The 25,430-nt window shown below is 46.2% G+C and overlaps 2 protein-coding genes across 3 annotated transcripts in view; one reads left to right on the forward strand and one right to left on the reverse strand.

Annotated features, from left to right (window-relative positions):
- Window positions 1–21,835, reverse strand: part of ZBTB8OS (zinc finger and BTB domain containing 8 opposite strand) — a 58,332-nt gene extending 36,497 nt beyond the window's left edge. Inside the window, exons 1-2 of the mRNA XM_077482020.1 lie at window positions 21,688–21,835; window positions 9,262–9,286 (exon numbers count right to left, since the gene is read on the reverse strand). Of these exons, the coding sequence (XP_077338146.1) occupies window positions 9,262–9,286; window positions 21,688–21,769 (107 nt within the window). The 5' untranslated portion in view covers window positions 21,770–21,835. The remainder of the gene's footprint in view (window positions 1–9,261; window positions 9,287–21,687) is intronic.
- A 422-nt stretch (window positions 21,836–22,257) lies between these two features.
- Window positions 22,258–25,430, forward strand: part of RBBP4 (RB binding protein 4, chromatin remodeling factor) — a 29,919-nt gene continuing 26,746 nt past the window's right edge. The window contains exon 1 of one of the 2 annotated variants that reach the window (XM_077482013.1): window positions 22,258–22,444. In XM_077482013.1, the coding sequence (XP_077338139.1) occupies window positions 22,429–22,444 (16 nt within the window). In that variant the 5' untranslated portion in view covers window positions 22,258–22,428. The remainder of the gene's footprint in view (window positions 22,445–25,430) is intronic. The other variant, XM_077482015.1, reaches the window with a different exon arrangement.

The following is a 25,430-nucleotide window of genomic DNA, read 5'->3' on the forward strand; positions in this document are numbered from 1 at the left end:
CCCTTGGGAAGAAGTTTAAGATGAGTTTCCGTAGGTTCAGAGGCCAACCCAGGCTCCCTAATAGGTCCCTTATAAGCTGTGGATCCCCGTTCAACTGCGCCAGAGAAGGGACAAACAGGAGAAGATCGTTAAGATACACGATCACAGAGACTACCCTGAGACGCAGGAAGGACAGGACCTCTACCATCGCAGGAAGGTGACCCCCTTTGGTGAAGATACTAGGGAGAAGGGGATAGCCCAAAGGGGAGTGCTTTAAACTGAAGGTGTAGCACCCCTACCGAGGTTATCCCTGCCAGCATGAGGAAACGCTGGTGGCTTTCTGCGTTGGAAATATGCAGGTATGCATCCTTTACTATCGATGCCCTGAAACAGTTTTGGTGGAAGAGGTGCCCTCACCCCGTGATTAAAACCAACCAAAAACTTCTGTAGGTGACCAAGACACCCAGACGATTCAGGCTCAGGATGAGCCTGAACTTTTCCACAGGCTTGCGAACCCCAAATGAGAGAATAGAAGCCTTGCCTATTTAATCTGCTGGGACCTTTATTACCACTTCCTATTCCTCTAACTCCTGCAGAGGAAAGAAAGGCACCTTTTGTCAGCTCAGTGACAAGGAGTCTCAAAGGGGGAAGCTCTGAAAACTCCACACGGTAACCTCTTTTGATGATCCCCAACACAAACTGATTGGAGGTGATCATCTCCCACTGGGGGAAGAAGGACCCTTTTTAACTGCTCCCCCTATTTTTTTCTTAAGGGGAAAGGCCTCTTTCTTATAAGCCATGCGATAGCACTGCTTCAAGACCTGGCCCAAACAGCAGGTCTCCTCTAAAGAGGGATTCCACCGAGCTTTGATTTGGACGCCCTGTCCCTCTGCCATGTCTACAGCCTTAAGGCCCTCCAGGCTGAGTTGGTCAGAGCCGAGGACCTTGCATACCATCGAATGAATTAAGCCGAAGCATCCGCAGAGTATGCCAATGCCTAAAGCAGCACGGGAAAAGGAGGATAGAAAAGACTCCTCTGCCGTCATTGCTTCATCTGGATAAGCCAATACTTTGTACTACGAGCCACCACTGTGGCTGCTATGGTAGGCTTAGAGATTTCCTTATGGTAAAACCCAGGCATCTTCAAACCATAGGGTCTAAAAGTGCCCCCATGTCCCCAAGGACAGGTCAGTATGCCTGGACATCTGAGAAAAGGCCGCATCTAACCCGGGGGATTTTATTCCAGATGAGAGCCTCCTCTTCCGCCCAAAGAAACCTTTGCTTTAATGCACCAGAAAAGAAAAGTTTTCCTTCGGGATCCTGCCATCCTTGATGGCATCAATCAAGACGTCATGACCCGGGAACACCCGCTCCCCCTAGGCCCTAGTACATCTGATCGTGGGGTGACAGTGCCTCCTAAGTGATTTGGACAGCTCTCAAGAGCCTTTCCATCTCATCCAGGGGAAGTTTATACCGTGAGGTTCTTTTGGGTTCCCCATCCAAGTCCTCACCCTCAGTCTCCCTTTGGGAGTCTGAGACGGCACTGTCCACTTCTTCCTCAACTTCCCTCTGGAACCCTCTGGATTCTCCCTAACCTGTGGGAGGAACAACCATTGGGTTAGGTGGAACACTCTGCTGTGCTGGTGAAAAGAGTGCTCTGGAGCTGAGGGCATTGAAACCTTTACAGAAGCCGCCAGATCTGCACCCTGTTCTGCTGCCTGCTCTCTAATGGCACCCAAACAGAGCTACGGACTGAGCTATCCAGGCCTTTAAAACACTCCTTACAAAGTGCCTTGAACCAGGAATTCCCCAAAGAGGCTCTACATGAAGGACACTTCCTCCAAGAGCCAAGGGGGGACCTGCTTAAGTCTTTCTGAGATACCTGAAGCAAAAGAGAGAGAGCAGCATAAACTTTAAAAAGAAAAGAAAAGAAACACCAGCACTACTTAAGAGAACCACCGGGAGTGCCCCCTCCTAGGATCAATCTCCACCTGGATCCCAGATGCACTGCCCTTCCCCCCGACCACCTAGGGGGAAAACACACCAGTGGAGCTACTGGTTATAAGGTAAGGGAACCCCTCTCCAGGGCTATTACCTTTGAGTGGCTGGTGCTGTTATCTCCAGGAGTTCTTGAAGCCTCTGCTTCGGACATTCTCCCGTTGAGGAAGCGTGGTACGAACGTGCCTCCAACAGCTACCTGTGCAGACTGTAGAAAGAGAGGCTGCACCAGCCGAACGCTAGGTTCCCCTTCACGTGCCGCGTCCGGAACCGGAAGACGCGGATTGAACGAAGGGGTCCGCCCCCACCGGAACTGACGTCGCCCGCCTACCGGTCCGGCTTCCAGCTCCCAGCCGGCTGCATACACAGGGGGGCCCTGGACGCCTTCGTTCAGTACCCCACTGGGCGAAACGCAGGGATGAACCTCTCCAAAGACTTCCTGCTTTCCCCAAGCGAAGATTGGAGTGCGTGTAAAGGTCAGTCGAGTATTCAGCTTCCCCAGCCGACTGGACTGTTTGTTCCGTTGAAACACCCACGGGTGAACGAACAGACGACCCCATAAACTTCCTGCTTCCCCAAGCGAAGTTTAGGGTATATGGACATTACGAACACTTCAGCTCCCCGCTGATAGGACTGTCCCGGACCGACCGATAAATGGTCGGATAGCCGAACGAGGCCGGGGCTCCGCTCGGATAGCTCTCAGATTCACCAACCGAATTCAGCCTTTAGGTTCCTTGGCGATGTCTCCCCGCCGGAGGAAACACCATAACTGAGGAACGAAGGGAGGAGGAGGCTTAAATCATGAAAATGAAGGCGGTGTTTCCTCAGAGGGGAGGAGCCGGTGTCTCTCTAAGGTGGCTGTCCTGAAAGACGATTGGGGAAAGTGGCTTGACCTGGGGAATGCGGCACCTGTAGCCCATTTCCTGCACACGCCTGTTCACGGTGGCTCTGGATGTTTCTACTCCAGACTCAGTCCACTGCTTCCGCAGGTCCTCCAAGGTCTGGAATCGGTCCTTCTCCACAATCTTCTTCAGGGTCCGGTCACCTCTTCTCGTTGTGCAGCGTTTTCTGCCACACTTTTTCCTTCCCACAGACTTCCCACTGAGGTGCCTTGATACAGCACTCTGGGAACAGCCTATTCGTTCAGAAATTTCTTTCTGTGTCTTACCCTCTTGCTTGAGGGTGTCAATGATGGCCTTCTGGACAGCAGTCAGGTCGGCAGTCTTACCCATGATTGCGGTTTTGAGTAATGAAACAGGCTGGGAGTTTTTAAAAGCCTCAGGAATCTTTTGCAGGTGTTTAGAGTTAATTAGTTGATTCAGATGATTAGGTTAATAGCTTGTTTAGAGAACCTTTTCATGATATGCTAATTTTTTGAGATAGGAATTTGGGGTTTTCATGAGCTGTATGCCAAAATCATCAATATTAAAACAAGAAAAGGCTTGAACTACTTCAGTTGTGTGTAATGAATCTAAAATATATGAAAGTCTAATGTTTATCAGTACATTACAGAAAATAATGAACTTTATCACAATATGCTAATTTTTTGAGAAGGACCTGTATATGTTAATTTGAACTTGGTTTGTTTGTGTGCTAGCGGCTTGGCTGTGTTTTTCACAGGAATATTGTAGTTTCACCATCTTTATATTTGAATTAGCGTGGTGCTTTCCTTTTCTTTTGTACTTGACTACAAAAATACGTCGACGTGCGTGTGTCGATGCGTCACACTGCTCCGTGTCTTCCGCTCTCCTCCGTGCTGCCGTCCCCCTCTCTTCTCTCCCTCCGTGCATCTGTCCCCCTCCGTGCCGCCGTCCCCCTCTCTTCTCCCCCTCCGTGCATCTGTCCCCCTCCGTGCCACCGTCCCCCTCTCTTCTCCCCCTCCATGCCGCCGTCCCCCTCTCTTCTCCCCCTCCGTGCCGCCGTCCCCCTCTCTTCTCCCCCTCCGTGCCGCCGTCCCCCTCTCTTCTCCCCCTCCGTGCTGCCGTCCCCCTCTCTTCTCCCCCTCCGTGCTGCCGCCCCCCCCCCCCTCGGTATCTCAGGATGGAGAGCGGAGGTAGAAGCCGGAAAACCTGGCTCCTTCGTTTTCAGAATGGACAGACTCAGTGACCACTGACTCTGTCCATTCACATAACTGAAACATTATAACCTCCTGTGATTACGATTGTCTCAGTTAATGAATGGAGAGAAGCCGCTGTCTTCTATCCATTCATTATCAGTGCAGCAGAGGCTGCAGAGAAAGGGACTGGGGAATCTCTGTCCCCAGTCCCTTTCCCTGTCTCAAATGGGAGATGTCAGAGGTCTGTTAAGACCCCTGATATCTCACCATAGCCCCCCCCCCCCCCCCCCAACAGGGCTGATAAAAAAAATTGCAATAAATAAAAAAAAAATGTCAAAAATAATAAAAAACAAAAAACCACACTGACACTGTCCCCACACACCCTCCCCCTTAAGAAAGAAAGCATTGTAAAAAATTAATTATAAACATTCATGAACTTCTGAACAGAAAATAAAAAGCTAAGATAAAAGAATTATAATCTTTTATCTTACTTTTTTTTATGTACTTATTTTTTTGTAAAGTTATCCAAAGGATTAATTAGCTAATCAAAAAAAAAAACAAAAAAAAACAAAAATCGTCTAGTTGATGACTAATCGAAAAAATAATCGATAGATTAGTTGACAGACAAACTAATCGTTAGTTGCAGCTCTACTATACATTACTGTCCACCATTCGGTTACTGTACACCATTCGGTTACTAGAATTACTTCCCATCATTCAGTTACTAGAATTACTGCCAATCACTCAGTTGCTAGGGGTTACTACACAATGATTACCTGCAAATTCGTGTCCCCCTCTGCAAACTGCTCAGTAATGCTGCTGCATTAATTAATCACCACTCCCACTTCTGGTAGAGGGGCGAGGATGGAAGAATGCACACAGCCCTGTCTGTGTGTCCTTGATCACCATGCTCATTCTGCTGACCTGAGAAGGGGGTGGGGGAACATTACAGAAAGCCTGCGCTGACTCACTCCTTGTCACAGACTCTCAGCAGCCGCTCCGGTCCTGACAGAGGAGAAGCAGGCTTTCTAGAACATGCAGCCCACAACTGTGCCTCTCCTCTGTTACAGTGTGGCCAGGAGAACAAGCAAGGGTGATGGCCTGGTAATGTTAAGTGCAGGGAAGAGAGCAGAGCAGACTCCCACCCGTCTCAATACAGCACAGTCACACTTTCGGCTGGCCGCATCTTCCCGTCAAATGTGGCGGGCTGCAGGAGGAGGGCTGGCTACAGTAATGCCGATTGGCTGAGAGGCGGTGGAGGGAAGAGCAATTCTCAGAGGTGCAGATCGGATCTTCTTGGCAGCTGGCATCTTCGGGAATTGCGCACGTGCAGTTCCAAGCTGAGCTGGTCACAGCCATTTTTACTGGCACTTTTTCCACGCTAGGAACATTTACGGGCGGGGAAAAAATGCCCCGTTTTTACGGGCTGCCCGTAAAAATACGGTCCTTTGGCAACACTGGCTGTATGTTTAAGGTCATTGTCCTGCTGGAAGGTGAACCTCCGCCCCAGTCGCAAGTCTTTTGCAGACTCTAACAGGTTTTCTTCTAAGAGTACCCTGTATTTGGCTTCCTCCATCTTCCCATGAACTCTGACCAGCTTCCCTGTCCCTGCTGAAAAAGCATCCCCACAACATGGTGCTGCCACCACCATGTTTTACGGTGAGGATGGTGTGTTCATACTCATAGTGATGTGCAGTGATAGTTTTCTGCCACAAACAGCATTTTGCTTTTAGGCCAAAAAGTTCAATTTTGGTCTCATCTGACCAGAGCACCTTCGTCCACATTCGAATCCACAAAAGTACAGCGCTGAAGAGATTAAAAGTGTAAAAAGTCCATAATAATCACATCCCAAGTGAATACAAAATATACAGGAATCCATAAAGTGAATACAAAAGTGCCTGAATTTCCAACATAAACTATAGTGCTCCATAAACCCTATACACACTATCAGATTTTCTGCTGAGTTTTTCCTTCGGATTTACCAAAACCATATAATATGAGGTCAAACCTTAGGAGTTTCAATGTGTATGCAATCAGGCAGGCCCTTGCACTACATGGTTTTGGTAAATCTGAAGGAAAAACTCAGCAGAAAATCTGATAGTGTGTATGGGGCTTTAGTGGCAATAACCCTTCACCAATCATATGCACTCACCAGAGATAAGACCGTTGAAAGCCTTGTATCAGTATTCTGAAGCTTAACATTCTTTCATCTGGAGTGGTGTGCGAATGTTGAGAGCATCACAGGTGACCAGCACCAAGTAAAAAAGCTCACGCAGAGGAGCCCAAAAAAGCTTATATGGTGTAGTATTTATTAAAAACTTGCTGTAGCTTAGAAAAAATAAAAAGACAAAAAATAAAATTTACAGAAAAGATTACCGCCACACTTGTGTATGGGGGTTTGGCGGTAAAGGCATCAGTGCGTTATGAAGGGTTCTGCCTTGATAACAGCACTGCACTTTTGTTGATTATATTGTATGCTTGAAGGTTGTATGCTCACCTTTAAACGCCAGCTGCATTTTCATGATCAGCCCTCACTTTCATATGGTGGTTTTTACCTTCTTCCACATGTTTGCGGTGTCCCCCACATGGCTTCTATCAAACAAGACTTCTTATAGCTTTCTTTCAACAATGGCTTTCTTCTTGCCACGCTTCCATAAAGATCACATTTTTGGAGCGCATGACTAATAGTTGCCCTGTGGACAGATTCTCCCGCTTAAGCTGTGGATCTCTGCAGCTCCTCCAATTAATGCTCTCCTTGCCCAGGCCTGTCAGTTAAGGTGGATGGCCATGTTGCAGTTGTGCTTTCCATTTTCGGATGATGGATTGAACATTGCTCCATGAGATGTTCAGAGCTTGGGATACTTTTTATAACCTAACCCTGCTTTAAACGTATCCATAATTTTTTTCCTGACCTGTCTGGTGTGTTCCTTGGCCTTTATAATGCGGTTTGTTCACCAAGGTTCTCTAACAAACCTCTGAGGGCTTCACAGAAAAGCTGTATTTATACTGATTACACACAAGTTTACTCTATTTACTAATTAGGTGACTTCTGAAGGCAATTGGTTCCACTAGGTTTTAGTTAGGGGTATCAGAGTAAAGGTGGCTGAATACAAAAAAAATAAATAAATAGAAAACCATTTATCATTTTCCTTCCATTTTGTGTTGGTCTATCACATAAAATCTATTTTTTTTTTCGGTTGTAACATGACAAAATGTGCAAAATTTCAAGGGATATGAATACTTTTTCTGTTTCAATAGTTCTTATTCCTCTTTTACGTAGATTGTTAACCATTTCAATACTGGGTGCTTTCACCCCCTTCCTTCCAGGCCAATTTTCAGCTTTCAGCGCTCTCGCACTTTTAATAAGAATTGCGTGGTCATGCAACACTGTACCCAAATGAAATTTTTATCACACAAATAGAGCTTTATTTTGGTGGTATTTATTCACAAATCAGTTTTTTATTTTTTTGCGATGTAAGCGAAAAGAAAAAAAAACAAAAAAACAAACAATATTTTCTACTTTGTTTTAAAATGAAATCCAATAAAATTACATTTTGTCATAAATTTAAGCCAAAATGTATTCTGCTACATGTCTTTGGTAAAAAAAAAATCTTGTTAAGTATATAATAATTAGTTTGTGTGATCGCGGACAGATGTGCGCAGATGATCACGGACATATGTGTGCAGATGATCATTGTGACATATGATTTTACTGTTTCATATGTGGGACAGGTGTTTTTACTGTGTAGGGACATGTGTGTGGGACAGTAATTTGGGGACACTGTGTGGGGACACTGGGCCAGTGATCAGTATGTAAAAAGCTGTAAAAAACAGCTCATACTCTGATCACCGGCTGGCTGCAGGGATCCCCTCTCCTCACTGACAATTTCCATGTGAGGAGAGGAGATATCACCTAGCAACCAGCTCTCCGTTTACATCACACGATGGCTGTGATTGGACACAGTCGTCTGGTGATCAGGAGGGCAAATCATAGAGCCCTCCTGCCATTCTGAGTAACGTTGTGTCTGGGTGACACAAGCACATCGGGATTGCGCCGCTGCAAGGGCACACACGCGCGTTCCCCTTCCTTCTGAGGGACGTTCCTGAACGTCTACTCGGAAGGAGGAAGCTCCCACCCAACCTTATGTGCAGTGGCCGGGTGGGAGGTGGTTAAAGAACTATCAGTAGAACAGCGAACAATCCTCGCTTGCTCCACGGGTTTTAAAAAAAGATAGCACTGTTGAACAAACATCCAAGCTTGAAAACAGCATACAAATTCAACGATTGAATGCTAGGCTCAATACAGACAAATATAAACCCGACTCGCAGGTTAGGTCCTTTATTGTGGGCCCATCCCCCCCCCCCCAAACATAAAATAACTAAGATGGGAGGCAGGACAGTGTCTAGTGTTGGAATACTGATAGAACACGGAATCGTACTGTACTCTGCGGTGTAGTCATTCTATCAGCTACCCCATACATGGTGTGTATGTAGGACAACTTGGTCTCAACTTGGTGAAACATCCTAACTAGAGTAAAATCACAGCAAAATAGTCTGGGTGGCTCGATACCGTAGCGGGTAAGATTCATTCAGAAATTGTTTAACATAACTTTCCCCTATAACAATATTCCTAGGCGAGTCTGGGTTAACCAAGAAGGTGATAAGCGAGAAGATCGTGGAAGCTTAATGCCAGAGGCAAGCATGAGATAAAGCTATGGAAGAAGAGAAGAGAAGAGGTAAAAGGTCCCCCCCCCGGGAACGAATACTTTTTCAAGGCACTGAATGATGTGGTCTGTGGCTAGCAGTCACTCCTATAACATAGTTTTATCCCCTATTAATCCTGCCAGTAGTCTTTTTCCAACTTCCTTTACCAGGTCACCAACACGGTTCTTTCTGCAGAGAAATCATGAAGCAGTGTTTTAGACACCCCTGCCAGTGTTTTATGGCTTGCCCCAACTTTTGGAACTGTGCATTTTGCTGGAATACATATACAAAATATTGAAATATAAATAATAATAATAATAATAATAATAATTTTTAGCTATATTGGCCCTCTAAAGTGTATTTCCACCTTTGCAGCCAAACGTGAGAAACCCCAGCTATATGTTTTGTTGATCATTTAACTACTGCCAAGAGTTTGGCTATTTAGGAATGTTGGAGAAGACATTCAAGATGATAGATGAAAAAAGGAGGCATGATAGAAAAAATAAATAAAAATAGGTACATACTGAACATCTGCAGTGTGATCCAAATCTGAAAGACAAAACAACAAAATTATATACATCATAGACTTAAGTACACCTCACTGTAGGTAAAAAATAAAAATAAAATGGTTACCAACAAACATGAAGGCCCCTTTCACACATGCGTTTCCGTATGTCCATCTTTCACTCATGGTTAGTGTTTGGCTGAAGCCATTTAGGGTCCGTTCACACAGGGGCAACTCAGATCCGACTTCAGGTCGCCCCTAGTCGCCTCAGGTCGGACAACATTTAAAAATCAATGTAAGTGAATGAGAGCCGTCTTAATGCACACTACTGAAGTCGCTCCGACTTCAGAAAAGGTTCCTGTACTACTTCAATCCGACTTGTAGGCGACAGGTACCCATTGATTTCAATATAGGTCGCCTCCAAGTCGGATCTCAGTCTATACGGAGGCGACTGACAGAATTATCAGCTCTCAAGAGGGAACTCCACGCCAAATTTATGAAAAAAAAAAAATTGGCGTGGGTTCCCCCTCCGAGAGCATACCAGGGCCTTAGGTCTGGTATGGATTTTAAGGGGAACTCCCTACAACGAAGAAAAATGGTGTGGGGGTCCCCCCCAGATCCATACCAGATCCTTATCCGAGCACGCTACCCGGCTGGCCAGGAAAGGGGTGGGGACGAGCGAGCGCCACCTCCCCCTCCTGAGCCGTACCAGGCGGCACGCCCTCAACATGGGGGGGTGCCTTGGGGAAGGGGGGCCGCGTGGCACCCCCCACCCCAGAGCACCTTGTCCCCATGTTGATGAGGACAAGGACCTCTTCCCGACAACCCTGGCCGTTGGTTGTCGGGGTCTGTGGGCGGGGGGCTTATCGGAATCCGGGAGCCCCCTTTAATAAGGGGGCCCCCGGATCCCGGCCCCCCCACCCTATGTGAATGAGTAGGAGGATGCTGGGACTGTGACATCATAATGGGCAGGGACATCATCCGGCGATGTCCCTATATAAGTCGCCGCGTGTTCTGTCATAGTCAGCGGAGACAGCGGCGAGGCAACATCTCCAGAACAGAAGACGGCGGCGACGACAGAAGACCGGGCCACCGCTTGTAAAGGAGCTAGAAGAAAGTGCGGTGGCCCGGCAAGAAGAACCGAAGAGGGCAGAATGCCGGGCTCCTCCTCTAGTAAAAGAGCTAGAAGACAGCGGAGGAGTCCAGCGAGAAGACCCCCGGAGCTGTGCAATAAACTATTTTAACCCTGTGTTGTGTTTTATTTGTACTTTTTTTTCACAGGTGAATGGGTAGGGGTACGTTGTACCCCATAGTCATTCACATAGGGTGGGGGGCTGGGATCCGGGGGCCCCCTTATTTCGCAAAAGGGAGTTTAACAAGACTTGTGGCCACTCATTAAAATTAGAAGAAAAGAGGTTTAACCTTAAACTACGTAGAGCGTTCTTTACTGTAAGAGCAGCAAGGTTGTGGAATTCCCTTCCACAGGCGGTGGTCTCAGTGGGGACCATTGATAGTTTCAAGAAACAGATAAGCACCTGAAGGACATCAACATACAGGGATATACAAATGTAATACTGACATATAATCACGCACATAGGTTGGACTTGATTGACTTGTGTCTTTTGTCAACCTCACCTACTATGCAACTATGTGTCAGCATTCATGTTCTCTGAACAATGGCCAAGAAATCATAAATTCTGCCAGGGTATGTAAACTTATGAGCACAACTGTACATGTATCTCTATGGGATAGCGGACGCTACCAGATAGTCTCTGATAAGCTAAGCTCCATTTTTTAAGATGGAAGAAAACCCTAATTTTTCTTCCATTAAAAAAACCCAGAAAGGACGAAACATGGATGTTAGCGGACGATCCACTGACATCTGTTTTTCAACCCTTTTTTCCCCCTCATTAAAACACACTTTATATAGCTGACAGCTTAATGTAAAGAAAAAAAAAAAGTGGGGTCCCCCCAGGTTCATACCAGGCCCTTCGGGTCTAGTATGGATTCAAGGGGAACCCCCCCCACGCTATTTTTTTTTAAATGGCATGGGGTCCCCCCCAAAATGTATAGACCGTTATCCAAGCATGCAGCCCGGCAGGTCAGGACATGGAGGGGACAAGCGAGCGCCCTCCCCCCGAACCATACTAGTCCACATGCCCGCAACATGAGGAGGTGGCCCCACGGAGAGAATCTTCCCGACAACCCTGGCCAGTGGTTGTCAGGGTCTGCGTGTGGGGAGGGGGGGTGGGCTTATCAGAATCTGGAAGATATCACCCCCCACGTGAATGGGTATTGGGTACATTATAGTGAAAAGTTTAAAAAAAAAAAAAATAATAAAAAATAAAAAAAAGAGCTGTGACGTCACAAGGGTGTGCTTTCCGGGTGATGGCCAGATGATAGATGAGTGGCAACACAGCGAGGAAGGCAGCCACTGAACAGCTGCTTTTTTTTAGCAGGTAACCGGCGGCAAAGAAGAAGACAGCAGAGGGAGAAGAGAGCAGCGGGAATGATGACACCGGGAGAAGACGGCTCAGACCTATTAATAAAGGTCAATTGTCAAAAACTAGCTTTTTTTTTTACTTTTCCCTGCATTTTTGGTGAATGGGTAGGGGTGCGATGTAACCGATACCCATTCATATGATCTTATGGGGGGGGGGGGGGGGGGCGGGATCTGGGGAATCCTTAACCGGGGCTTTCAGATCCCAATAAGCCCCCACCTGCAGACCCTCCGGCCAGGGTCATTGGGAAGAGGCCCTGGTCCCCATCAACATTGTACACACCCCCCATGTTGAGAGCCCCTTCCTTTCCTAACCTGCATGCTTGGATAAGGGTCTGTTATGGATTTTCGAATCCTGGTATGGACCTGGGTTGGGACCACACGCTGTTTTTTCTTTTTTTAATTCAGCCTAAAGCTCTTCCACACTAGCAACAGTGTTTACTACCCCCAAAAAGCAATTTGTGGTGGATTGCTTTTCAGAGGAAGGCAGAAGGTGATTTGCAGGCATTCAGGAGGCAATACTACTGCCTTCTGATGTTATGTTTTAGTGCTGAATGGTTATTTTGCATTGCAGGACTGTGCCTCAACCGCAAGCCAAGCATTTGGCTCATGGTTGCAGTGCAGTCCCAAACACTTACATTACAACGCTGCATATTGTGTTAAAATAGCCTTGACAACACGTACTCGCCAAAGAGTTGCGTCTGCTTGTAGATGCCCGTTTTGACCACTGTCTGGTTAACAGTGTGAATAGAGCCTTAAAGAGGTTGTATGTAGTTAAAAAACAAAACAGGTTATACTGATCTATGCAATAGTAGTGCACAGAGCGGCCTAGAACCTCCTCTTCTAGGATTCCCCATCAGCGATCTCCACCACCGCTCTTCTTGGTATGTCACCATGGGAAGCCGCTTTTTATGAGGGCACACCTGCAGGCTCATTCCTGAGCCAGGCTGTGTGGATCCATTGACACACACACAGTGTGGCTCAGCCCCACACCCACTCTCTCCTTATAGCATCTGATTGACAGCAGCAGGAGCTAATGGCTCCCACTGCTGCTTTCATGTCCTGAGAGGAGAGTGTTGCAGATGGCACAGCGCTGGAATAGGATAGGACTCGGGTAAGCATACAAGGGAGTCGGGGGCAATACAACACATGTGACATTTTTTAACCTTAATGCAGAGAATGCATTCAAGTAAAAAATGCCCTGCCTTTACAGCCACTTAAAGTTTACCATGACTTGAATTTTGTCCAATTTTTGTTGAATTGGCTGAAATTTGAGCTGTGGATGGCCCTGTTGTCACCACAATGCTCAACAAAATTTGTTAAAAAAAAAAAAAAAAAAAAAAAAAAAAAATCGACTGAGCCAGGTGGAAGATTATTGAGCAGTGATTGTATCCTATCAGATACAGTCACTAGCAGTGTCAGCAGCTGCAGGTACCCAAATATAAAGAAGATTCCTCCATCCATGCTGTTTGGCGTGGATGGGGGGAATCAATTTTTTCTCTGTCCCTTGTAAGCTGAACAGTTGAAATCTGAGCAATCTATGCCCAGCTGAAGGCCCCTTTCACATGTGCTTTCCGATCAGGTCCACCTGTCTGTTTTTCAGGTGGACCTGATCGGACCCAGCATTGCTCTCTAAGGTGCGGTAGATGTAAGCGGACACATGTCCGCTGACGACCGCCAACATCTGATCCGATCCTGTCTGCACAAAAACAGACAGTGGTCCTATTTTCAATCCATCCGGCGGATCAGATGAAAACAAACATGCGGTCTGTTTCCATCTGATTGCCCTAGAGAGGGGAGCGGGACTGTGTGGGGACTCAGTGAAGATCAGCGCAGAGATATCCCATTAACAAAAAAGCAGATTCCGCATAGCGGGGGCGCCTGTGTGAAAGGGGCCAAACTCTCTTACAATATTAAATTATGAATTCCCTCCATGCAGGAGAATCTGAGTATTCAGGGCTTGACAAATTCTGCTGTGTTACAAGCTGATACATTATTACATACAGATGGAACAGACAGGCATGTATTAAATGTTACCATAAAAAAGGTGTTAACATTGATACCAATTACTTAACATTGTAACATTTCTAATCAAACTGCACATGAATTAAAGGTAAAGCATATATTTATTTATATTACTTCTCGCTTTTGATAAACCTGGGCAATGAAAACTAGTTATATGCTAGAAAAACACAGGTGGCAGTTATATTTAGAGAAAACAACGCATACAAATATCCAGAGACACAACTACTTTAGCTCTATGCAAATCATGGCTAGTCTTCCCATCTGCAGAGCCTAGACATCGGGAAGCAGAAGGGGGCTGAGCCAACCTCTGCTTTTATACCAGAGATTTGCATGTAATACTTTTAGCTACCTAAACCTCTGGATCCACTACTACAAAAGTTTTTTTCATCTAATCTAACCTTTGCTGACTTCAGTGTCTACTGTCTAGTAGTTTACACAGGAATTTCCTGACAGCTGAATGACAGGAGAGTGAAGGCAAGCATGTGCTGCTAGGGAGAACTGCAATAAAGTGGATCTAACACAATTTTTTTCATTTTGGATAGATTAGGGAATAATTAAAGGAGAAGTATGGCCAAACCTTTTTTTTTTTTTTGCTATATTCCTGGGGATCACATGAGAGCAGTTCATTCTACACTACTATGACCTATTTTCAAATGATGGTAGGCCAAAAGCCAACTGTTGGCGGACGTCACTCAGTCAGTCCAAGTTCTGGATCGATCCTGACTTTACAGTCAGGATCCATCCAGATGCCTTGATCGGCAGCTGGCTCAGCCTCTCAGCGAGACACAGAGCCTGAACAAGTCGCTCCCACCCTTCCACAGCCCAGCACTCCAATGAGCCTGTGACTGACCTTCACCACTCTCTGCTCACTGAAGCCCAAGAACTGATTAATCAGCAGTCAATGGCTCAGTTCTCAGTCTTCAGCCACGTACACATGATGAGATTATTGGATGAATGATCGTCTGTTTTTCTTTTTGCATGTTAGTCTCCAAATTGAAAATCAAGAGGTTACTAAACATATAAAAATTCTCATATAACAGAATAAAACGTTAGAAGTGATGTAATGTATTCTTTCGTTTTCAAGCATGTGCAGTTTTGCTCTTCCAATTTTTTTGCGAACGAGAAGCTGTACTGATTCCAATTAAACAAAAATGTCACAGTCTGGTATTGTACGAGAAAAGTTTTCATGTTTGTCCCTTTGGATCATTTTGTATGAACGGTCATGATTGACTTTCAAAAGCTGTGTACCAACGATCAGACTAGGACAGGGATCTCAAAGTGGCGGCCCTCCAGCTGTTGCGGAACTACAAGTCCCATCATGCCTCTGCCCATGGGAGTCTTGCTTTTAACTATCAGCCTTGCAATACCTGATCATCTGGGACACGCAACAGGTCCCAGATGACTGAGCAGCGTATCACGGCACGCAGTGCCGCTCGCAAATGCGCAGTGGGTGCCCGGCTGTGAAGCCGCAGCCAGGTGTCCACAGTAGGAATGCCGGCGCCGCCGAGCGGAGCTTCGTTCCCCTGCATTGCTGGACTCTGGGACAGATAAGTGTCCGATTATTAAAAGTCAGCAGCTGCAGTATTTGTAGCTGCTGACTTTTATTAATTTTTTTATTTTTTTAAGGGGCACCCCACTTTAATTTCAGTTAAAGTTGATATGCTGATAGACCCCATTGGGAATCAAATATTGTTAGAGATGCCCCAATTGGAAGTAGTTGAGAAAATGAAATACCTAGGAAAATACTTAACAAAAGACCTCAATAAGTTTATAAGCAATAATATAACACCATCTGGTCAAATTTAAAAGTAGAATTGAAATCTGGCAATGACTCCCCTATCAGTAGCAGGGAGATGTAATCACATTAAAATGTTGTGGATGCCACAATTGCTATACTTACTGCATAACTCTCCAATTTGGATACATAAGAAATGGTTCAAAAAAATGGATACATTGTTTAACCACTTGCCGCCCACCCTATAGGCAATTGATGGTGGCAAAGTGGTTGCATAATCCTGATCGGATGTCATATGACGTGATCAGGATTATGAGCCGCTGCACGCCCCCGGGGGCATGCATCGCGGCGATCGTTGTTGCGGAGTGTCAGTCTGACACCCGGCAACTACGATCTCGGTAAAGAGTCTCAGACGGAGACTCTTTACCACGTGATCAGCCGTGTCCAATCAAGGCTGATCACAGTGTAAATAGGAAGAGCCGGTGATCGGCTTTTCCTCACTCGCGTCTGTCAGACGCGAGTAGAGGAGAGCCGATCAGCTGCTCCTCTGATGGGGGGGGGGGGGTCTGTGCTGATCGATTATCAGCACAGCCCCCCCGAGGATGCCCACACTGGACCACCAGGGACGCCACCAGACCACCAGGGATTCCCAGCAAAAGGTAATCCTCCCTAGATCACCAGGGATGTCAGTCAGTGCCACAATGGATGCCAATCAGTGCCCATAATGGATGCCAATCAGTGCCCACAATGGGCATCACTGATTGGCATGCATTATTGTTTTGGCACTGATTGGCATCCATTAGTACAGTATAACAATAGAATGCCGCCTATCAGTGCCCACCTGTGCCGCCTATCAGTGCCCACCTGTGCCGCCTATCAGTGCCGCCTATCCATGCCCATCTGTACCGCCCATCCATGCCCATCTGTACCGCCCATCCATGCCAATCTGTGCCAGCTATCAGTGCCAATTTGTGCCACCTATCAGTGCCCATCCGTGTCGCCCATCCGTGCCGCCCATCCGTGCCGCCCATCAGTGCCGCCCATCAGTGCCGCCTTATCAGTGCCGCCTTATCAGTGCCCATCAGTGAAGGAGAAAACGTACTTATTTACAAAGTTTTGAAACTGAAACAAAAAAAAAACATTTTTTTTCAAAATTTTCGGTATTTTTTTTAATTTGTAGCGCAAAAAATATAAACCGTAGAGGTGATCAAATACCACCAAAATAAAGCTCTATTTGTGGGGAAAAAATGATAAAAATGTCCTTTGGGTACAGTGTAGCATGACCGCGCAATTGTCATTCAAAGTGCGACAGCGCTGAAAGCTCAAAATTGGTCTGGGCAGGAAGGTGTTTAAGTGCCTGGTATTGAAGTGGTTAACCACTTTCAGACCGGACCATTTTGCTGGTCAAAGACCAGACCACTCTTTGCGATTCGGCACTGCGTCGCTTTAACTGACAATTGCGCGGTCGTGCGACGTGGCTCCCAAACAAAATTGACGTCCTTTTTTTTCCACAAATAGAGCTTTCTTTTGGTGGTATTTGATCACCCCTGCAGTTTTTATTTTTTGCGCTATAAACAAAAATAGAGCGACAATTTTGAAAAAAACGCATTATTTTTTACTTTTTGTTATAATAAATATCCCCCAAAAATATATTAAAAAAACATTTTTTTCCCTCAGTTTAGGCTGATACGTATTCTTCTACATATTTTTGGTAAAAAAAAAAAAAAAAAACGCAATAAGCGATTATTGATTGGTTTGCGCAAAAGTTATAGCGTTTACAAAATAGGGATAGTTTTATAGCATTTTTATTAATAATTTTTTATTATTTTTTTTTACTAGTAATGGCGGCGATCAGCGATTTTGGCAATGAAGGGGTTAACCAGTGGGTGGCAGTGTAGGGGTTAAGTGTTCCTAGGGGTGTGTTACTAACTGTGGGGGGTTTGGGCTTTCATTTAGTGAACACTGATCTCTGCTCCAATCACATGGAGCAGAGATCAGCGTCACTAGTTGCTAGGCAGAATGGAGAAATGCTGTTTACACGGCATTTCCTCCATTCAGCCGCTCCGTGAGACGATCGCGGGGATGCCCGCGGCGATCGAGCCCGCGGGTCCCGCGACCGGACTCACGGGGGTCCCGACCAGCACGGGAGCACGCCACCGGCGGCGCGCTCCCGATGGCAGGGCGGCATTGAAGATTGGACGTACATGTACGCCAATATGCCTGCCCGTGCCATTCTGTCGACGTACATCGTCGTGCGTTGGTCGGGAAGTGGTTAAAGAACTAATTTGGAAAGGAGGCCAGACTAAGATAAGATTGCAAACTTTACAGTTACCAACAAGGGAGGGGGGTATGGTGGTGCCGCACCCCCGGAGCTATTTTTTGGCAGCACAACTGCAACACCTAGGGGTTAGTAAAGACCCAGGAGGGGGTATGGACGGGGATTAATGATCTTCAGGGTGCCTCATAAGACAGCAATAGAGATATTGGAGGAAAATTATTTTGTTAACAGAAATCCCACAGTAAAGTTGGGCATAAAGGTATGGAAAGCTGTAAAGTCATTGAGTGGTCATGGAGGTGTGACAGAATATACCCCCCTCTGGAATAACAGGAACCTTCAGGGGCTGGTATCTATAGGAAAGATCAAAGAATGGGAAATAAAGGGGATCAATAAGTTGGTCCAACTATATGAGGGAAGTACCTTAAAAACCATTTACAGCTCTGAGAGAAGAATATGGTACACCCAAAAAATCATTTTATAAATATTTACAAATCAGACATGCTTTGGATGCACTATTTGAGAAACAAGGTCCGCATTGGAATAAAACCCCTATTTTGCAAAAAAGAAGTAGTTTGAGTAAGAGAAGGGGACTTTTATCAGAAATGTACCCACATATATGCAGTCGAAGTATTGAATGTCTGAAACTTCTTAAAAGTAGGGGGAAATGGGAAGAAAATCTAGGGTTAATTACAGACAAACAAAGGAGGAGGATATTAAAGAGGGGGCATTTGGTATTGGTCTTACCAGCACAGAAGGTCCCACATTTGATGCTGATACATAGGGCATATATTATACACCTAAGAGACTATTTCAGTTAGAACAGATGCTAGGTGCCCCAGATGTCAGCATATGGGGGATTTGCTACAAATGGTATGAAGATTCTCAAAATGAATGTGATAGCAATAAAATTAAGTTAAAGCACCCAATACAATAGCATAATAAAAATGGCAGGTCCATTAAACTCTGTTCACACTAGTGCGACTTGTCATGCGACTTTGAACACAAAGTCGCATGACAAGTCACAGCCCATTGATTTCAATAGCACCCTTTTCCAATCTATGCGACTTAAAGTTGCAGTGCCTTTGAAAATTTTCCTAGACTATTTTGATTTGACTTGAGTGCCAAAGAGTGTAAAGTTGCATGAAAGTCAAATCAAAGTAGCACTCCGAGTCGCACTAGTATGAACTGATAGCCATAGACCACTAATGTCAGCTTTGCACTCAAAGCTGATCAAGCACAGGTCATGATTGATTAGCTGCTTTCCCAAATGCAGCAGCTGAGCAATAACAGCTCTAAAACCAAAAGTGGCAAAATGTTTTTTGCTTCCAGCTTCATTCAAAGTGGGGACGATCGGCAAACAATTACTGGCCAATAGTCTTCTCCGCTTTCCCCGCTGACAGCTGTTATGAGTGTTATGGGCGTCTAGGAAGGAAACCGAGCATTCCAGCCAGCAGAATCATATACACTATAATGGGGACAGCCAGCACACACTTCTTGGGGCTCTAGCAGCCAGGAATTTATTTACAGTTCTAGGTCTGTGGAAGTGACTTGAGATGTGCTCATCCACAAAGGCTCTGGGTGGGGTAGGGGTATGTCATCCTTTTCTTGGTGAGAAAGCAGACAGTCTAGAGCTTGTCCCACAACAAGGTATTTGATCATTAAAAAAAATGTTTAATGGCCAATAATGTAAACAGCGGTGGGGGGGTGTTATGTAAAATCACTGAAGAGGTTGAAGAGCCATTTTTAACCACTTCAATACAGACACTTTTACCCCCTTCCTGCCCGGGCCAATTTTTAGCACTGTCACACTGTAAATGACAATTGCGGTCAGGCAACACTGTACCCCCATTTTTATCTTTTTTTTTCAGCGGTATTTAATCACCACTGGGTTTTTTACTTTTTGCTAAGCAAACGAAAAAGAGAACTGAAAATTTTGGGTAAAAAAAAACAACCTTTTTCTTTATCTCTGTCATACAATTTTACAAATAATTAATTTTTCTTCTTTACTGATTTTCGCTGATGAGGCGGCACTGATGATCAGTGCTCTGATTAGTGTAAATATTCCCTGTAACTGTAAAGCCAATTATTGGCTTTCCTTTCCTCAGACACTGACAGTGCAGAGGAAAGTAAGTGCTGATAACCAACATTTGTTTACATGTAATCGGCTGTGCTTAGACACAGAAGGACACAGATCACCACCGATTTTCATGCTGCGTGCACGAGCAGCGTGATGCGAAGGACCTTAGATGATGTCCGGATGTTTAGATGATGTCAGGATGTTAAAACTACCGCCTGGCCATCATTCTGCTATAGGCTGGGCAGGAAGGTGTTAACTTCCTTTTCTTATAGGAACAACAGGAAGTGAAAGAAAATCTCTCCAAAATGAAGAAAGTTCACAGCTGTACCCAGAATAAGTGCCCCCCCCCCCCACCCCAATAGGAGACTTTCCCTCTGTTCCTGTTTTGGTGACAACCCACAATTTTGAGTTTCCTATCACTTTCAGCCCTGGTGACATCCGTAATCAGGACAAACAGAGCGAGAGTTAAAGTGATTGTAAACCTTCGTTTTTTTAAATATCACACATATCATACCTACCTCCACTGTACAGCTCATTTAGCACAGAGTGGTCCCGATCATCCTCATCTGGGGTCCCCCGGCGGCTCCTCCCCACATTAGATAATGCCCTAGAAGGAGCGCTCTCCTGGGGGGGGTGGTTACCTTGCGGCACGCTCCTGAGTCCAGCATTTGCGTCCATAGACACAAATGTTGAACAGGGCCCTGCATCATTGGATTTGATTGACAGCAGCATGAGCCAATGGCTGCGCTGCTATCAATCTAGAGCCGGGACCCAATGGAGAGAGGGAGAGCGCATCTCCACCGAGGGAAATACAGGGCTCAGATAAGTAAAACGGGTCGGGTGGGTGGTGACTGCCAGGTGTTTTTTCACCATAATGCATGGAATGCATTAAAGGTTAAAAAACACAAGGGATTACAACCCCTTTAACCACTACAATACCAGGCACTTACACCCCCTTCCTGCCCAAGACAATTTTTAGTGATGTTGCAGTTTAAATGACAATTGAGCAGTCATGCTACACTGTAGCCAAACAGAATTTTTATCATTTTTATTTTTTGCTAAACAAATAAAAAAAGAAGATCAAAAATTTTGAAAAAGAATATGTTTTTCTTTTGTTTCTGGTATAAAATTTTGTAAATAAGTATGTTTTCTCTTTCACTGATAAGGCGGCACCGATGAGCATTGATAGGCAGCACTGATGGACACTCATGGGTGGCACTGCTGGGTCCAGGCAGCATCCAGGTGGGTCCTTGGCCGGCATCCAAGGGGGGCTGCGTTTATTATCACCCCCCCCCCCCCCGTCAGGAGAGAAGCCGATCGGCTCTCCTTTTCTCGCGTCTGTCAGACCCAAGTGAGGAAAAGCAGATCAACAGCTCTTTCTGTTTACATTGTGATTAGCCGTGACTGGACACAGCTAATCATGTGGTAAAGAGCCTACGTCAGAGGCTCTTTACCGAGATCGGTGTAGCGGTGTGTCAGACTGACAGGGGGGGGAATTGGTTAAGCTACCAAGAGGGGTCATCTCTGTAGCCAAAACTTCCAAAAATGCCTTTAGGTAAGTTTTTGTGTGCACAAGTGGATGTGCCCTTGGGGTTGTCACCTCGTCCCTTTAAAACCAAACACATATGGTACATTAATGAATTACACAGGTTCTGTGGCTATGGTAGTGATAAAACTCACGTGGTGCCTTGTCTGCATCAAATTATCCTCAGAATTTGTGTAATTCATGTGTCCTGGATTAAAGGGATGGTGTGGCAAACCTACCCACCATGGACAAACCAGCTTTACTTTATACTCGCTTATTCCTTTGTACAGAAGACAAATACCCACATTCATGCTTCTTGGTGACAGCCGGGTACTTGGCTTTCACGGCAGTCTGCTCCTTGGTAATTGTATAATAACGTTCATCCATGGCTGGACTCAACTGTCGCGCAGTACTCACTTCCGGGGTCCGGGAACTTCCTGTCACGTGCCTGACTTCCGGGTTGCGCTTCACGCAGCCGCCATGTTTTTTTCACGTTTAGGATGGAACGGGACGTCTTCTAATAAGCATTTGCCGCGTGTATGTAGCGGGCGCGTCCAAAGCCCATGCATAGTACCCGGAGCAAGGCTGCTCCGTGTAGAACACAAAAAGGCTTTCATTTCCATTAAAATATAACAGCCCATGCGTGCTTATGATATTCCTACACTTATACTCAAACTCGTCCAACTACAGTGCAGCGCCTTTTCCCCTCCCATGTTCCACGCACCGCTCCCCTACTTATTCGCGGGTTGTCATGGAAACGCCAGGTTCCGCCTACTGTGCTGCACGCCTCGGCCAAAAGTTCCCTCGCATTTCCCACCTCAAGGACCGCCCACTCTGTGACGTTTAGTTTCTCCATTCGTCGCGACTCTCGTCTCCTATTGGTTCGGGTTGGCGCGAAGGTGCGCGACTCCGAGGCACGGGGGAGGCGGGAAACAATAGCAGGAGGAGCAGGCCGGAGCGCCGGGGATTGTGGTAAGAAGCTGGCCTGAGGAGTGGCGACAGAAGGTGTGCGCGGCAGAGGACTGAGGCTTCTTTCTGAGAGCGCCATGGCGGACAAGGAAGGTGAGTGCGGAGAAAGTTCCCGGCTGTAGAGAGAAGCCATGACCGCGCCGGACAGCCTGTGGCTGCTGGAGGGCCTGGAGTGACCAGCCCTGTGTGAGTTCTAAGGTTGTCCCCGCCTCAGGGCGCTGGTAGGATTTATCTCATAGAGTCTGTATAGAAAATACACGCTCCTCCTCCTCCATGTGCACTCTTCATGAGAGTAGACCGTAACATTAAACTATAGGCTTCCCAGGAAGCGCAGCATTCCTCAATGTCTGCCTTCCCGTGGAACTTTCTGTCATACCTGTTGATCCTGCCAACAGAAGTGAGCAAATGACCTCACAATCTCTACCTCAGCCAATCAGAGGAGGCTTTGCATTCATTTGTAGAATGCAAAGCTGCCTATGTATGGCTGCTTCACTTTGTTCCCTGTGGAAAGGGAAGTTCCCCATCACACTGCCAGAGCACAGTGCTGCATACTGTATGTAGCCAAGGCTACATATACAGTGGGCACCCCTGTTAGTGTAGAAAACAGATTAGTTTGTTTGGGCCAAGCTAGTGCAAATAAACAGTCAAATTAATAGTAAACGTGGCGATCAGTTTTAAAGTGGTTGTAAACATCAGACATGAAATACGAACGAAGTATCTCTCTACAGTGTGTCTCAATTAAAAGCCCAAAGTATTGTTTCTGCCTGCTGCTTTGTTCCTGTGCTATCCGCAAGAATCATTTCTGACAAGTTTTCCTGACACCAAGAGAAAAAATGGTGACATGGGAGGGACCTCCAGCTGATTGACAGCTGCAGTTCCTGGTTGCTGTGTGAAGGGGGCATGTCTTTCAACCCTCATAGTTCTCACTGAGCTCTGCAGAGTGTTACTTCAGCTCTAGGTAGCTTTACTGCTACAGGGTGGCTTTTCTGTGAAGATATTTATTTTCTCTCTATTTCTTCAGAGAAGCCTATCTGACACCCTGCTTACAACTGTATATTTTCTCCATCAGCCTGTCCCCGCAGTTCTCTTGACCCTCCCTCTTAGATTGTAAGTTCCAATGAGCACCGAGTGATCGGAGATGAGACGTAGGATGGAGCTCTGCTTATGTAAGATAGGCAGAGCTCTGTCCTATCAGCAGGGATGTGCTAGATTTTGTTTCACTGCAAAGCAGGGGATAAAATCCAGCACATCCCTTAATAAAAACACTGGTCATGCACATATTTAACCCTTTGCTCACAGTGGATGTTTACACCTTTCCAGCCAGTGTCATTAGAACAATGACTGTACATTATTTTAGCACTGATCACTGTATTAGTGTCACTGGTTTCCGCAAAGTGTCAGTGCCGCGGTGTGTGAAACTGTATGGAGAGGAGCTGACAAATTTAGTGGGAGGTGGGAGCTTTCTAGCCAATGAGTGGGCTGTTTAAACTGCTTCCCTACCGCTCTATTGTAATACGACGCCCGCAGGAACCCTTCGTCCCGGCGGGCACTGTGTGACTTCCTGGGATCCCCTGCATTGTGGAGAGCGCCAGCCGCATCGCTCGGGACCCGATGTACGTGCCCGGCAGCCGCAATGTCCACCGGGCACCCGCAATTGCCCGTTAACCGAGCTGGTCCATGGCTCTGTGTGTGCAAACACACAGATCCATGTCTTGTCAGGTGAGACGACCAATCCGTGTTTTCCCATTAGAGGAACACAGATCGGTCTCCCCTTGAGTTCCCGCCCCCTACAGTTAGACTCACTCCTAGGACACTGTTAACCCTTTGATCACCCCCTAGTGTTAACCCCTTCCCTGCCAGTGACATTTATACAGTAATCAATGCGTTTTATAGCAGGGATCGCTATATAAATGTCACTGGTCCCAAAAGTGTCCGATATATCCGCCGCAATATCAGTCACAATAAAAATCGGCCTAAACTGAGGGGGGGGGGGGAATTCGGATATTTATTATAGCAAAAAGTAAAAATTTTTTTTCTCAATTTTCGGTCTTTTTTTTGTTTATAGCGCAAAAAATAAAAACCGCAGGGGTGATCAAATACCACCAAAAGAAAGCTCTATTTGTGGGGGGGGGGGGTGATTAAAGGGGGTGTAAAGGTAAACATTTTTTCACCTTAAAGAGGAAGTAAACCCTGATGGGTTTACTTCCTCTTTGAGTCCCTGCAAAGGTAAAGCATAATGGACTACTATGCATCGCATAGTAGTCCATTATGTGTCACTTACCTGACACAGGAGCCAGCGAAGTCACCGCTGTCCCCTTTAGTCCGGAGCCTCCATCTTCTTGGTGGGTCTCACTGCTCCGGCGCTGTCATTCATCGGAGCCGCAATGACGTCACTCCCGCAGGAGCCGACACTCGCGGCATATCGCCATTAACTGCGGCACTCCATATACAGTGGTGCCTGTCTTTCGGGAAAAATATCTCCTAAACCTACAGGTAAGCCTTAATCTAGGCTTACCTGTAGGTCAACGTGGTTTGTAAGGGTTTACAACCACTTTAATGCATTCTATGCATTAAGGTGAAAAAACATCTGACAGTGCCGGCCCCCCCTGTTTTACTTACCTGACCCCTCGAAAGTCCTGTGCTCGCCCCCGACATCCTCGTCGCCGCTCAGCTTGACCGTTGATTGGCTGGAGTGGATGGATTGAAAACAGCACAGCCATTGGCTCGTGCTGCTGTCAATCGCATCCAATGACGCGGCAGGGCCTAGTGATATAGTGAGCGGCTATAGCCACTGGCTGTATCACGGGAGCATGCTCACAAGTGCTTCTCACCATGGGAGGGAGCTCACATGAACATGAGAAGTACTTGCAGGGGGGTGGGGGCAGAGACAGCTGCCGAGGGACCCCAGAAGACCAGGTTTGGGGCCACTCTGCAAAAGGAGCTGCACAGTGGAAGTAAATATAACATGTTTGTTGTTTAAAAAAAAAAAATTATTCTCTTTACAACCTCTTTAATTTGGAAACGTCGTCTCATGACCACACAATTCTCATTTAGGCCGGGTTCACACTGCGGCGGGGGG

Source organism: Lithobates pipiens, unplaced genomic scaffold (genome assembly GCF_037356315.1).
Source record: "Lithobates pipiens isolate NorthernLeopardFrog02 unplaced genomic scaffold, aLitPip1_a1.2 Scaffold_16, whole genome shotgun sequence".
Classification (NCBI taxonomy): domain Eukaryota; kingdom Metazoa; phylum Chordata; class Amphibia; order Anura; family Ranidae; genus Lithobates; species Lithobates pipiens.